Source organism: Chaetura pelagica, unplaced genomic scaffold (genome assembly GCF_000747805.2).
Source record: "Chaetura pelagica isolate M959 unplaced genomic scaffold, ChaPel_1.0 scaffold170, whole genome shotgun sequence".
NCBI classification, from domain to species: domain Eukaryota; kingdom Metazoa; phylum Chordata; class Aves; order Apodiformes; family Apodidae; genus Chaetura; species Chaetura pelagica.
In genome coordinates, this window is record NW_009952048.1 from 651,153 (window position 1) to 666,463 (window position 15,311).

The following is a 15,311-nucleotide window of genomic DNA, read 5'->3' on the forward strand; positions in this document are numbered from 1 at the left end:
ACTTCTATCATGAAAAAAACATCAGTTTAACTGGAGGCATAATAAACAAACATTTTTGTCTCTTCAAAGACTATGTTCAAAGACAGAGAAGACAGCTAAACCCCTTGGAACTGTATTATTATGTAAGTAAGTGACACCAATGCCTTCATTGTTCCAACAAAACATTACCATTAATTCAATGTCACTGCCAATTATGTAGAGCTGATCCTCCATTGAAAGCTTCCTGTTCAAATGGGAGAGGACATAGGTGATCCCAGGCAGGCGAACTGCAGGGCTGGTGAGGAGGCTGCCCCAGAGGGCACTGTAGAACGCTGACTGATCCACAGCCGAGGCGACCTTCTCCAGCAGCGTGTTCGTTCTGCCGTAAAATCAAGTCAGCTGAATTAGGGCATGTATCACTGCCCTTGCCCCCGCCCTCAGTTTTCATAAATATATACCAAAAAATTGTTACAGAAAAGTCAGAACTTTACTTTGAGAGGCCAAGAGAAGCCCCAATTATAGACTGAGACTAATGCAGCCTGAACAGTGATCCAATTAGCAAGCCTGTGGGCCAACCTGGCTTGGAAAATGCTTCTGTCTGAACATAAGGAATAAATAAGAAGAAACTGTGAGCAAAGAGCCAAATAACTTCCTCATCTGCTACTTAAAGCCAAGAGTTGCTGCAGAGGTTTCAGGCAGACAGCAGGAAAGCATAGCTGCTGAACAGAAGACTCAAACAAATTGCTTTTGTCCTCTCAGTCCTTGCACTGAGCACTTCTGGCAATGTGAGGGCTTAAAAATACCACAATTTTTTGAGCAGAACAATCCTTTCCCCTGTCCTCATTTCTCCCCACTCATGTGCAATCACCTCTGCACCCTATGGCCAGCCCCAGGAGGTAAGCTAAGTAGCCCCCTGTTGTAGTGACGCCAGCTACAGTATGTGTATCTACCAAACAGAACTAGAAAAAGTTAAATTGTGATTCTGTGATTAAATTGCTCTTCACGTACAAGGCTTCTGGAGATGGAAACATCAAAAATATGTAAGTGTGTAAACAATTCCAAGATCTCAAAGCCTTAGAGCGTAACTACATCCTTTAATATGTTAAGATTCTGCTGTAGACACCATGGTCAAGATAACTGGAGCTTAGAATTGATGGGTAAGAAGAGCTATAATCTTCCAGGCCACTCTGCTACAAACAGAGTAATAACCTATAAAGATAGGTGGATTATTGCTGTCTCTTACACAGGTAATTTAGTGACAATTTAGATAACATAATGAGTAAATCTTAATGAGGGAAACTTTGTCTGTTACCTGAAATTCAGTTACGGTATGTGTTTTAGACCAGGAATAACATGGCAGTGCTATCTTGGAGGAAACCCATGGAAAAGAAACAAGCAGCATGTTCCTAATGTGTTTCATAACTCAATTCAGAACCAGAATCATAGAATAATTTAGGTTTGAAAAGACCCATAAGATCATCAAGTCCAACTGTTAACCCAGCACTGGCAAGTCCACCACTAAGCCATGTCCCCTAAGCACCACATCTACATGCCTTTAAATATCTCCTGGGATGGTGACTCAAACACTTCCCTGGGCATCCTGTTCCAATGTTTGACAACCCTATCAGTGAAGGAATTTTTCCTGATAACCAATCTAAACCTTCCCTGGTGCAACTTGAGGTTGCTTCCTCTTATCCTATCACTTCTTACTTGGGAGAAAAGATCAACATATAACACTATGTCTATCTAATGTCAATTCCCTTTCAATAACTGAAACAACTGTTAATTTATCCTAATTAATGTTAAGAATCTTCTACCACACTATTCCACTGCAACCAATATGATTGTATGAAATTAAATACCACCTATCTTAAAAAAAATTAACATACAATATTTAATGAAAGGTTACAGAAAAAGAAACAACCCACAACACAAACAATAAGCCACGCATATCACCTTATTAATATATCGATCCTTACCTTTCATAATACTCTGACCCTTCCTCTAATCCAGGCAGAATCCCCGTTAACAGTCCTTGCAGCCCTGGTTTCAATGTTTTTCCCAAGGGGAGGTAATAAATCTCATACAGACTCAGTAAGGTTGGCTTGACAGACATAGCAGCATTGGCGAGGAGTGGAAATAGTCCAGAACTGTGAAAAATAAAATTTATCTTTTTTTAGAAAGCTTCTAACGTGAAACAATTCTATTTGTATCTTAAGACTGCTACATGCATGTTCAGTGTAGTTAAAAGCATCAAGTTTTTATATCAGAATTTTGCACAGGCTTAGACCACAACACAACTGCCTTCCAGATTGACAGGTTGGTATGACAAGATTAATATTATGAGCTTTATTAATAACATGATAGCAAGCATTGAAGGCCCAGAGATGACTGTGACTTTCACCAATAAAAGAAATATGATAAACCAGAAGCATCTCCGGAAGACAAATTTTTAGTTTTGCCCATGGTGAAGTACATCACAACTGAAAATGTATTTAAAAAATTCATTGTCTTTGCACCTATTAAGAAAAAATAAAGACAGATGAGAACATTTAAGAAATGTATGGAAATACTTTTCTATAAGAAAAGAAAAACAATTATGTTTACTTCACCAAGTAACCTAAAGATAAATGTTAAGACCTTTGTACTGTTAAGTAGCAACAAAGTATGTATTTACTACAGAAACTGAGTCTGAAAACAGATTCTCAAACTAAGGATAAACCCACTGTTTATGATGCAGCAGTTAAAGGATTGAAAACATTAGATGTATGGTTTGAGTTTACAGTGAATCTAAGTGGAAATTCATGAAAGTTAGAAATGTGATCAGCTAGAGAGAAGTTACCTACATACTAAAAATTTTTTTGCTATTGCTACTGAATATAATAAATTATTACAAAAAGTACCAATAATCAAAGGCATGTGAACACAACTGCAATTTTCAAAGCACTGAGGACTCAGGTCAGAAGATCCCCAACACAAGAAGAAAATGAAACAGTGAAACAACTCAGTTTGAGACAAGGATCTTAAAAATATACTATAAAAAAAACCAACAACCAACCAACCTCTTTGGGGATATAATGTTATTGATGTTACAGGGAAAAAAAAGTATTTCCAAAGTAGAAAAGTGTTTGTAAAAATTATTTTTGCCTTTATCTGTCTCGAAGAACTACTGTTTCACCATTGTCAATTGGTTTCTTTTTGTTCTGTAGAAAATGCCTTATTGTTCAATAACCAGCACACTACCCCACAGTCTTTCTTTGTAAGGCTACTGCTCATCCTTCAAGATTTGATGTTCAAACACTGTCATTCTGCTTTCATGAAAAATACTGGAATCTTTGATAATGCCTTAATGTGAATGTCTCAAGCATCAGTTACAATGGCTTTTAGTTACATTACACAAGGCAGCATTTTCCACTATCCTAGAACTTACTGATAAGAAGCTATTGCAGCTACTGAATCACTACACAAGCAAAAAACATGATCTGAGTTCACAGAAACTTTAAAAACATGTGGAAACACAGAACTGAGACACTCCTCTCCCCCAATGTAACTACATGTAAACATATTGAGAACACAAGACAGAAGCTGATGATAAGTCATATAATTTATTTCCAAGCATTAATATACAGAATTAAACAGAATCCCATTTTATTCTATTTCTCAAACTGATGAAATTTTAATCTCTAGGGATAGCTAAAGATTAAGAATCATGTGTGACTGTGCATACATACACATATCCTCTATGCACTATATAATGAACAGCTTGCTTGCTCCACTTACCCAAAAACCTATTGGAATTTTAGGAATCAGTATATTTTCACTACACTTATTTTCAAGGTTATTCTTCCTTTTCATTATCATCAGTTCGAGAGACTGTCAGTGAGGAAAATTTGGTACTTGCCCCCCATTCCAACAAAATAGAAAATCTTTCTGTTTTGTTGATTTGATTGCTTGGAAGGGAAAGTTTCTTGCCATAAAACATACTCAAATTACTTTCCAGTACCATTTAAATTACAGTAGAAAAATATATAGTGAATGCATTGAAATGAGCAATTACAGTACATATATAAAAATCTTATTTCAGTGAAGTCCAGGTTCTTTAGGACTAAAGTTGGTTCCAACAAAAGTTTAGGTGTTCTGTTTATCTTCTGATACACAATACATGAAAAGCATGATGGAACGAAATTAATTGATTCTTGCTATACAACAAACAAAAAAATAAAAACCCAAACCATCTCAACTATGCATTTGGAATGTTGTTTACACGATTGTACCTGTAGAGGAAAAGATCTTTGGCCAAACGCTTGGGTCCAATGATCTTGAAAATGATCTCATATGTTTCAAGTGCCTTCCGATGAACCCCTCCTGGCAGGGCAGGATGCAGACATTGTGCCAGGCGCTTGCCGATAGTCAGCTTTTTTGGTACCACCTGGTACTTCGCGTTGTTCTGTAGTACCTGGTAAGTCAGCACGTTAAGAAAAACAGGATAAAATGAGTTAAACATTAAACGTACATTTTATACATGAGTTCTTGAGTTTCTGAACATGGTCAGTGAATCACAACACATACTCAGGTTACAACACACACACAAAAAAACAAACTTTGAAATGCATTCTGGAGCTTTTTCTTTGCAGCGCCTTTCACTTGTACACTTGCTATAGATGGAGTTGCCAGGGCATTTAAAACTTCACTTGCAATGGGCTCCTTACTTACAGCTAGACATTTTCATTTTGCTCATCTTTTTTAGGCCAAAAATTACTATCTCCCATTGTTAAAATAACAGTCAATAGCTTAAAGAGGACTACTGAACTGTGGATGGTGCATTTGGGATAACTTTAAGAAACTATCACATGGTGAGACAACATTAAAAAAATGTATCACTGTCTGAAACTATTTAATCACTTCAGGACTGGAACACAGAGTTACATTTACATCTTTAGACTTTTCTTTCCCAATATCTTAGCCTTCACTCTGTATACATGTGCAACAAGAACTGTTATAATCAAAAAAAAGGAAAGAAATGGGAGTTCATACAAAGAAATTATGCCATGGGCATTGCCAACTATATTGTCATTCTTCATTTTCCACAAAGTTTATGGGTAGAATGTAAATGCTTTAGACCTGTAATTTTCTATGCCAAATTCTGCAAAGCTTGACATTGTTAAAATACATGTGTGCACAGGGAACTCTACGAGCCTAACTAAAAATCTGTAGAAACACATAGAACTGATTAGAACTAGACTTTTAAGGATATCAGGATCTGTATGCATTTGTAAACTGCTATTTACACACACAATGATGTTACACAGTCAATTTATTAACTTCAAAAACAAATCATAGGATAACATTGTCTGGTCAATGAATGATTTGAGCACCATTTACTAACTCATGCTTCATAAAAATATTGCTGATTTTTACACTGGTTACTATTTTTCACACTATTTCAGTAACATGGAATGACATGAGAAGTAAATGTTAGTAATAAAAAAAAGACATTGCATTTATTTCCACTTAAAATGTAAATAACTTTTCCCTTTACTTGCAATTACAAAGGCTTCAGCAGTAAGTCTTAGAGAGGCATTTCTTTGCTCCTTGCACACACCCAACATGTGGCTTAGACTGCCAAAATATTCACAAGAGTATTAGAAAGCTAGAACCTTGCACTTCTGTGCTTTTACCCCAGTAACTACTGCCAGTTCCTGATTCTTCTCCAAGAGCACCTGCCGGACATACCTTGTTTAGCTTTCCAAGTGCTGATATTAAATCTGCCCATTCGCTGGAATATTCAAAGTTCTTCAGTGCTTTGTCCACAGCTGCTACATAGTTTCTGTACTTGGAATCAGTCAGTAGCTCCAGCTCCTCCGTGTTCATCCTCCCACAGTGTCCCCACTAGAGACTAGCGTGCAATTCATGTACAGACATTACCTGTTCAAAATAAAAAATAAAAAGCCTAAAACCATTTTTTCCATAGATATGTTATTGAAACAATTTTGTATAGAGAGCACTTCATTTTCCTCAAAGGCTTTATGAACTGTCGACCTGAAATTAGTTTACAGCAAATCCTAAACAAAAGCTAACATATTGCACACAAATATTTAATACATGTTCAAAAGAGTACATTTGTGATCAAGTCCTTTTAAAACAAACAAATAAACAACAACAACAAAAGCACCACACAACATAAACCAAACAAAAAGCCCTAGAAAATTTATGCCTTGCCTCTCCCAAAAGGTATTGTTTATTCTCAACAATGCAACCTAGGGATTTTTTAACTTTCTTTTTTTCCTTCTCTGAGAGGATGAAAAAACCCACCAGAAAAACCCACCTTTCCATAAATCAGCCCTTCTGAAAGCAGAAGACATCAATCTTTCTGAATCACTCCCAGGCAAAGGACAAGAATGAAGAACAAATACAGTAGTCACATACTGTTCAAGAGTACTTTCATGCATCAGCACATCCTTCTGCAAGACCTGGTATTCTAATTCAGTGATACAAGCCTACTTGTTTTTATATCCTCATCGTTGTCCATGCACACAACACAAGTATATGTTTACTAGTAATTAGAGGCTTTTGCAATTTGCTCTATATATTTTCATCACACAGTCGTTTGCACCAAATAATTAGGATACTCTAGTTCCAGAAACACCACCTCATACTTTTATAGGCCATACACTATTTATTCCATTAAAATCAACCACTATTAAAAAGAAATATTTTTTTAAAGATACTTTAACTCCAAGTAACTACAACAAATAATGGGAAATTCTATTGTAACATGATTGTGAAAAAGGCAGCTTTTGTGCCCCTCTTCTTTGGAATATTTCAGGAGTTCTCTCTGACACTCAGATTCAGAAGAGACTTCACACTCTGCAGATGCTGCTTAAAGAAAAATGGGAGGAAAATTGTGTGCAGAAGCACAGGCTGAAGCATGGTAGATTAAAACAAAACAACACAAAAAAACCCCCAAAACCAACAAAAAAACCCCAAACTCAAAACCAACAAAAAACAACCCCAAACAAACCATGGAACAGGTATAAAGAAGTTGTACTCATCAGACTGTCTAACAGGCACAATAAATAGAGTCATGCTGAGAAGAGTGAGCCCTTTCAAGACTACTGAAGAACATGCCTCATTGGCTCATATGCCTAGTGAGCAGCAATATGACAAAATAGCAGGACTGAAGAAGAATTAGAAGAAATAAAAAGTGACATTCTCATTTCTAGTGGTTCTACAGTTGATGGAGATAATAAAAAAAACCTTATCTTTAAATTCTGCTCAGGAAAACGTTTAAGTGTTTTTAGACCAATTAGAAAAGACTAACAATTCAACTTGTATTACTTCATGTAATAAGCACAGTCCATTTGTGCAAGATGCATCAAAAACATGAACACTTTTCTACCTTTTATCATATGAGATCAATTTAAATTTTTATATGGACACATACAGATCTTGATTTGTACTATATACTTTCCTCCTTTCAAATAGTGTGCTTCCCAAAATGGTTTCCCACAAAAATAACTTTGTCAACAGTTCCCGTAAGGAGTTATCACTGACTGAACAACATAAAACCCTAGGACTGATTACCTAGTATTTTCAGCTATCTGAAGGCCAAATTCTTGCCATGTTCTTGATCAACACCAAAACCTACAAATGACATCACTATTAGTACTGATTTACTTTTTCAGCACTCCAAAAAGCAAAATTAAGAAAGCTGTACTCTGACATCTCCAAACTAAGATGGCAGTAAATCAGGCTTGACATGTCATAATCATAAATCTCAAGTTCATCACAAAGGGCCCTGGCAGATTTTTGCTCCCTCCTTTTTTGTTCCTCTAATTAGCAGGTGCTTCTAAAGATAAATTGATAAGAATGCAGCTTTAGTCTTCCTGTTTATTTTTTTTTCTTTTGTGTTAGAACACCATTGTAAAGGTGTTGCTTCAGTCAGAGTCAGTACACCACCACTCTGAGTCGCAGAGAGGGACCTTCAAGAACCCTCTCACTGCAAATGTTTCATATATGGGTGCCTGTAAGATGTGAGACAATCATCTCTTCTACCATCACCACATTTATCTTTTCTTCTACAAAACAACCAAAATTCTACATTAATAGTTTATTTATCCTTCTTACCACCTTTCTGCTCAGCAGCAGCATTTTAAGGAAAGTTGCAAGAAAGAAGAAAGGGATGGACAAAAGGAGAAAAAAGAGCTGCTATAGCAGGAGTGAATAAAAAGGTCAAGAATTACAAACCTTCTGCACCCTTGATTCTGATGGCAGGCTGTCTCCAAGGCAAAACAGAAATGCAAACCATTACTTAAAAACCATATTCTGACTGCCAGATTGATAGATTTTGCAATAGCCCACTGGCATAAAGCACTTAAGATATTACTTTTTTTTTTAAGTACTTCATGTTGTTTCATTTTATAATAACCATATTTCTTTGGACTAAGTCCAGAAAAATATGAGGTTTGCTTTGAAAAAAGCTGTAGAATGCTAACAGATTTCTGAAAGATACGGCTGCACAACTGCCAATGCCTGATCTCCAAAAGTAAAAAGGTATCAACACTAAAAAAGAAGAAAGGACCAACATACAAAAGCAGCACAATTCCCATTTTTCCAAGCAAAAAGGATGAAGAGCGAACTTGACAGAGCGAATAATGCTTTTGGAGTGAAGAAAGCGTCAGTATCCTTTTTTTTACTCAGCTAAAGCATAAATGCAACCACTTATGGCTGAGTAGAAAATAGAGCTCTGGCTTCCTGAAAGCTGAGAGTTGACTAATTCAGGATTCCCAAAGGTCAGACAAAACCAGCAGGAACCCAGAGTTAAATAGGTAGGTTTTATTCAGACTTACTAACTGATCAGAATATTCTCTTACTTTTGAAAACAAAAATCATTAACAACTTTGACTGAACTACCTACACCACAGACTAGTCTATCACAGGATGGCTGATATACATGAACTTATACTAGTCATGTAACAGATATTTACTTTTATCCATATTATCAGTGAATTTTATCATTATGAAGTTTTGTATATAGAAGGAAAAAAAATCTAATTTTCTTACTACTCTGTGGTTATGGTCTCAGTTTTCTTTCTTAAAATAAAATAAATTCCATAGTTTGAAATTACAAGGAGAGAAATAATTTCTTGCATATTTTTCCCCACAACGAAGATCCTCTATTTTAAATAACATATCTTCCAGATCATATCAGTATCCATAATAAGCCAGGGATGCAGAAAAGATGCTATGTAAATATGTATTTTTTTCATAAGCCTGGCACTATTTTTATTCTCAGATCATTGAAGCTACAGGAATGCTCATTTTTATTAGCTCTCATCCATAAAAATATATTTGTCCTACAAGGCTGACTTTTAATTTAAACTGAAGAGACTCCAAAACATATTTTATCTTTTCTTGTTTCTATCATGTATTCTTACTGATACTTCTCTGTTCTCTTAATCTATAATAAAACATCAGATTTAACATTTAGTTTTACAGCACTGGCATTTCAATACCATGTTAAAGCTTAGTAATGACTAGGTCTGTATAAGTATCACATCCTTATTCTTTCCTGGTCTACTCTTTGAAAAATGAGGTAAATAATACAATTTTAAATATCAAAATCATTGAAAAAGAACAGTTTCTTGACATACTATCAAACAGCCCAGAGGAAAAGCATTTATCTTCCTATTTCACAACGACCGTTTAGTTAACTTTCCTTTAAGTATTCTTATCCATTTATCTTTTTAAATAAAAGTACGAAGAGCACAATCCTTTCCTTTTGTAGTTTTTTTTCCCTTTGGCATACCTAATAAGATGAGACAAGATTCTGAGATTGAAGGTTCAACCCCTCACATGGAGTTTTGACATAAGTAATCACTGACCTATTAGATGATCATGCCTCCTCTCAATGGAGGACAAAACGCTAACAGTGGTGTCTGAGGAGAAAGCTTATTACCAATGAGAAAGAAACTACCTAAAAAGTGCTACACACTTTCAGACTACTTCATGAAGCCATATTTAAATCATAAGTAATTGCAGAAGTAGGTCTTGACATTTGTTATCTTCCAATTCACCCTCTCATGGGGACTAAAAAACAGACACCACACAATTCTGGATATACCTGGATGCCTGTAGAGTCGAGTATAACTCTGACAAGGAAAGCAGTTAGCTGGGGCTGTGCATCTTCTTTTCCTGGGGGTTGTGTATAGTGTGTTCACAGGACAGCCTTCAATTTTCTTCATCAGTGAGGTGGTATCAGTTTTCTTCTGAGCTGTGTTAGGATGATACTGCTAGAACTGTGTTTTCCACAGGAGACGCTCATCCTTCACAACTCACATGCCTAAGAGCCTTCTGTCTCACAACAACTAACACTATGAACCTGCTTTTAAGATTTTTTAAATGGTTATCACTGAAGCTAAAGAAACTTGATTGAGAAGAACTTCATCAACACTTACCCAATAAGAGGAGGTTTCATCTAGATTCTGTCTCACCACAAGGTTATAAGAATTCCTAACAACTCATATGCTCTCCAGTATCTGTTGTACCCCAAAGCTCCTCTTCAGGTTGGCTTGCTAACCACTCCTCATTTTTCAAGCCTCACAGAATGACCCTCTTTGTCTGCTTCACATCAATATGCAATGCAGAAAGGTGGTACATTTAAAGGGGCTGATCACTATGGAGCACAAATCTGCATGCAGCATGTCACTTTAAGAACTCTCAAGATTTGCCTCAATACTGCAAGAATCTAAGGTCATAAACCTGCTCCCTTTGATTTCCTCAGTTTCAGCTTTTTCAGTATTTCAAGCCTTTTCTAAAATTGCTTAGGGATGTACAGTGAAAGAACAGATAATCAAAAAGCAGATGAGAAAAATTTCAAATTTAACAGTATTAAGTTATTGCTTTTTAGGCTATGTACAATGCCCACATACCAAGCTGGTAACTGCAGAAACACATTTTTATTTAAATAGACTTAATACAAGCACAGATTTGAATACACGGAAAACAAAAGCTTTGCCATTTGATAGTTTCTTGTGCTTTGCATCCCCTTAGAAGCTGTCAAAAGCATGAATAGCAAAATAAATACTGCAAACCCCAGCCCAGTCTCTAAAGATAAAAATAAAATGTTGGAAATGCATACCAAAGGTAAAGATTTTCCAATTACAACTAATTACTGTATTTCTAAATTGATTTTGTACAGAGTCCTCTTATTCTATAATTTTTCAAAGAAGCATCTCCAATGTCTTCTGAAGAATAAGAACCATCTGAACTTGTTATTTTGGCCAATCACTATTCAGTACAGCAATGAAAGACGCATAAAACCCCGTATTACCCAAATAAACAAAACAAAAAAACCCCAGATTGTATTAATAACTATAATTAGCCATGATCTCATTAGTATCTTGCAACACTATAGAGCATTTAGTAAGATTTAATATTGTGATTAATAACTTCCCAGTACACTTTTCTACCCAGTCAAAATTCACAGATGGAAACAGCTTGTTACATTTTTCCACAGAAAAATAAACAACACTGCTTTAGGTGTACAAATTTCTTTCCATGACAAAATTAAATTAAATCAAATCAGCATAACAATCTGTGCATTACCCATACTGGCAACTTCTAAATCTATGGGAGATGTTTTCCTGAGAGTGATTCTCATTCAAACAAGTATTTAAAAGAGAAAACCTAAGTCTTGTATTACAGAGGTTAGTTGAGGTACCCAACTGGACATGCTCCCTCCTGGTTTTAGAGCCTACAAAACGTTTATTATTTGTTGTTTTTTTTTTTATTACAGAAAAACCAAATTGTCAGTAGAAAGAAACCAGAGTAAGCTTTCTCTTCTTTTGCGTATACAGGGAGTCACAGAGGGAAGACAACTTGAACAAAACTGTAAGTCTACCACTGAGCACAGTCTGATGGAAATACATCAGGTGCATAAAATGCTCTTTCTGCTATTGCTGTTTTATGGTATTCCAAGGTCTGACTTACACCAGACAGGAATTTATAAAAAAAGTAACAAGCTTAATAATTCATAAGAAACATACAACAAACATTCTTTGTAATCAACTTCTCTAGTTACTGTTGCAAGAAAACAAAATTATAATTATGAACAATTTGTAAGTTAATGTATTTGATTTAGACACAATTTTTCAGAAGTAGAAAAGTATCACATCTATGCCTATCTGTTTATCAGAGTGCAGAAGAAAGTGACCAAAGACACTCTCATTAGTAAGTACATTTATCTTCCAGTTGCCTCTTAAGAACACATTTTACCTTAACATTTCAATCCCTCTACTCACTTCTATTTTATTACAGCTTTTCAATACATAATTGGGCAACTACAACATTTTAATATACCAGACTGAAATTTTGATTTTGATTCCAAACCCATCAACACAACACATCTGATCCCTCTTCTTCCAGGCCTTCTGCACTGTGCCTGCATATTGCTCAGGACTGTCTTATTGTTTGTGGAAAAGTAAGAGGAAAAACCAGCCCTGCTCACTACAGGGGTCCCCAAGTTCTACCGTAATATAGCAATAAAAGATTTTCTCTGTTAAAATATTTTTTTACTTAATGCCAAATAATTGTTTTAACTGCATCTAAGAGTTCAAAAATTAATTAAAAAAATTAATAAAGCAAATTAAATACATATTAGCCAATGCAAGCACTGTAGTAGCATACAACAGATGTTCAAGTGATGATGTGATACTCAGTACAACAGACATCATCTTTAGAGTGAAGTCTTCCTGCACTACACGAATACTGGAGTCTTACACTAAAGGTTCCACTTCTAAAATACCATCTTCTTATCGAGATCAAATTAAATTTACAGATTTCACAGATCTGAACTTTTATCACTCAGTAAATGAAATGCAATGATTTACACCTTATTTGTTGTAACTCAGGTCACCATTATCTCAAAATATATTCTTCTTCTTAAAATAATATTATCCCATGTTTTTTTCCTTTATAGCAACAAATTATGTGTGAGTTATTTACATACCATATTAGAGTATAATTAGCAGGCATGTTACATCTAAAAATCAATAGAATTCCACATATCCGTACTTCTTAAATTATGCAAAATATCTAACATGTCTTATGAAAAAACAGATGGCAACTTAAGTCAGAATAACAAAAGACAGAGAAAAACAAGAAAAAGCTTCCGTGAATTTTGGTTATCCTTCAGTGCTCACAAGTACTTTTGTTGTCCTCTTCTTCCCCTTGATGGCAATTGTATTGAACAACTAGTATTTCAATCTAGATCTACAATTGGTCACAATTTCCCCTTACAATTTCAATTACACATTTGAAGGAAGAAAAAAACAAAACTAAACAAACAGAAAAAACACCTAAAAAAAACACTTAGAATTTAACCTGCACTCTTCTGACATCTTGCAGAAGGTTTCCTCCTTAAACTTAATTTTGTCTCAGCTCACAGAGTTAGCATCTTTATATGTAATTTAAATTATAGCCATCCATCAACCAACCTGGGTAAAGGCACTTTTTATATAATCTTAATTTCATTCTCCAGGGTGACCTCCTGGAGTCAACCAGTCATTCTGACAATGCCAAGCCAAACAGAAACACAAACTCCTAACTCAGAAGTATAAACTGTATATGAACTGAACCAAAACAAACTGTTTGTATGCTGAAAAAGGGTGGCTTGTGCCCCGGGTTGGTAGGGTCTTTTCCAGCTATCCACAATCAAACCTGGAACATCATGAAGTCAGCAGTTTCCCCATCTTCATGACAAGACCCTGAGACTCCATAATAGAAATGAAGTTATTTGTATTACGCTACACAGAATATGAAAGGTATTTATCTGACACAGCCAAATTGAGTTTGATGGGTTGGAAAAAACATTAGCAAAGATGAAACAAGCATGTTCCAGAGTGAGTGAAACTGCACCCTCCCCATGGCTCCTGTACCACCCGTGAGCACCACGAGCTTTGTACTTCTGTCCTGCAGTGGAACCACCCAGATCTCACGGACACCAATGAGGCTCTGGGGCTGCTGCCCAGTCTGTTGAGCAGCCATGGATAAGCAAGTACCTTATTTCAAATAGTTACCTTCTCTCCAAGTGTCTGAGCACTGTAACAAGACAAGCTTTCCAGAATAAACTGCATTTTCATTTTTACTTGTTTCCATCTCATGTCTTGAAATGGTCACTACACCCTCTCTGAAAATAATGCCTTTTTAATTAGCTAGCTCTCCTCTTCTGTTTTTTTTCCAATCATTTACTGACAGAAAACTTATTTTGATGTATTCTTTTTCTTTCTCACTTATTTTCTACTCTCAGTAAACTAGTAAATCTAATTAGTATAGAATACAGTTAAAATTAACAAACAAACAAAAAAAGCCATAGCAATTGTAACCATGAAAGTAAACTCAAATCATGATGACTATATTTAACCCTGAATTTGTATCACACTTTGCTATAAAGGAGAGTTTGCCGACTTCCGGATCCTTTCCAGCTTGGTAAAGAAAAAAAAAAGACTTAAAGGAGTTTCACTATCTTACATTGTGCTTGCAGCACTCTTCTCTACTGAGAGAGAGGCCTTGCTTCCAGGGTAACGTTGTGCCTTCACACTGAGACGTCTCTTTAGACATCCTGAGAAGGGGTTTAGCACAATCTGCCAACTTAAACAAAAAAAAAAAAAAAAAAAAAGTGGCCTGATTATTTATAAATTTATTCTTTGCTCACAATAACTTAAAAACTTAAGATTTAGGCTAATCTTTTATTTATCCACATGTATAATTTTAACAACATCTAGCTTCAGGCAAGTTTAACATTCTGTCTCCAAACAACCCTGATGCTTCTTTTCACAAAAAACATGCGAGAAGTTCTCATATCCTTGAAGTCGCCTTACTTGGGTAACATTTTAACACAATGCACTGGACAAGGCTTTGTTCATCTTGCCTTTTTTTATATACTCTAAGGTCCCAAGATACTACTAATTCATGCATTTCAAATTTCAACTAATTTATATAATTTAATTATTATTTTAATTCTGAAATAGTGTCATATGCCATAGGCATGCCTATGTTTTATCTAGGTTGTGGTTATATTTTGCAATGCATCTCATTTCACATCTTCTGCAGATGGATTTCAAATAAATTTGTTAAGTAGAATCCTTTTCTCACTGTTCTGAAAATGGTGGCTGGACTGAAACTTATTTGCTCTCCTTATCCTCAGAAGTAAGCCAGAAAAGACAAATATAAGGCTAAATTCCCTTTGAATTTTACAAATGATACTAGAAACCAAATCAGGAAAAGCATCATTCCTTGGCTGTACATATTTTTTTAAGCTTATATTCAAGTAC

At 35.5% G+C, this 15,311-nt stretch overlaps 1 protein-coding gene across 2 annotated transcripts in view; it reads right to left on the reverse strand.

The window, feature by feature from the left end:
- DOPEY1 (dopey family member 1) overlaps nucleotides 1–5,906 on the reverse strand; it is a 50,903-nt gene extending 44,997 nt beyond the window's left edge. For both annotated transcript variants that reach the window (XM_010003036.1, XM_010003044.1), the window contains exons 1-4: nucleotides 5,713–5,906; nucleotides 4,254–4,435; nucleotides 1,959–2,129; nucleotides 169–358 (exon numbers count right to left, since the gene is read on the reverse strand). In XM_010003036.1, the coding sequence (XP_010001338.1) occupies nucleotides 169–358; nucleotides 1,959–2,129; nucleotides 4,254–4,435; nucleotides 5,713–5,850 (681 nt within the window). In that variant the 5' untranslated portion in view covers nucleotides 5,851–5,906. The remainder of the gene's footprint in view (nucleotides 1–168; nucleotides 359–1,958; nucleotides 2,130–4,253; nucleotides 4,436–5,712) is intronic.
- Between the last annotated feature and the right edge of the window lie 9,405 nt (nucleotides 5,907–15,311).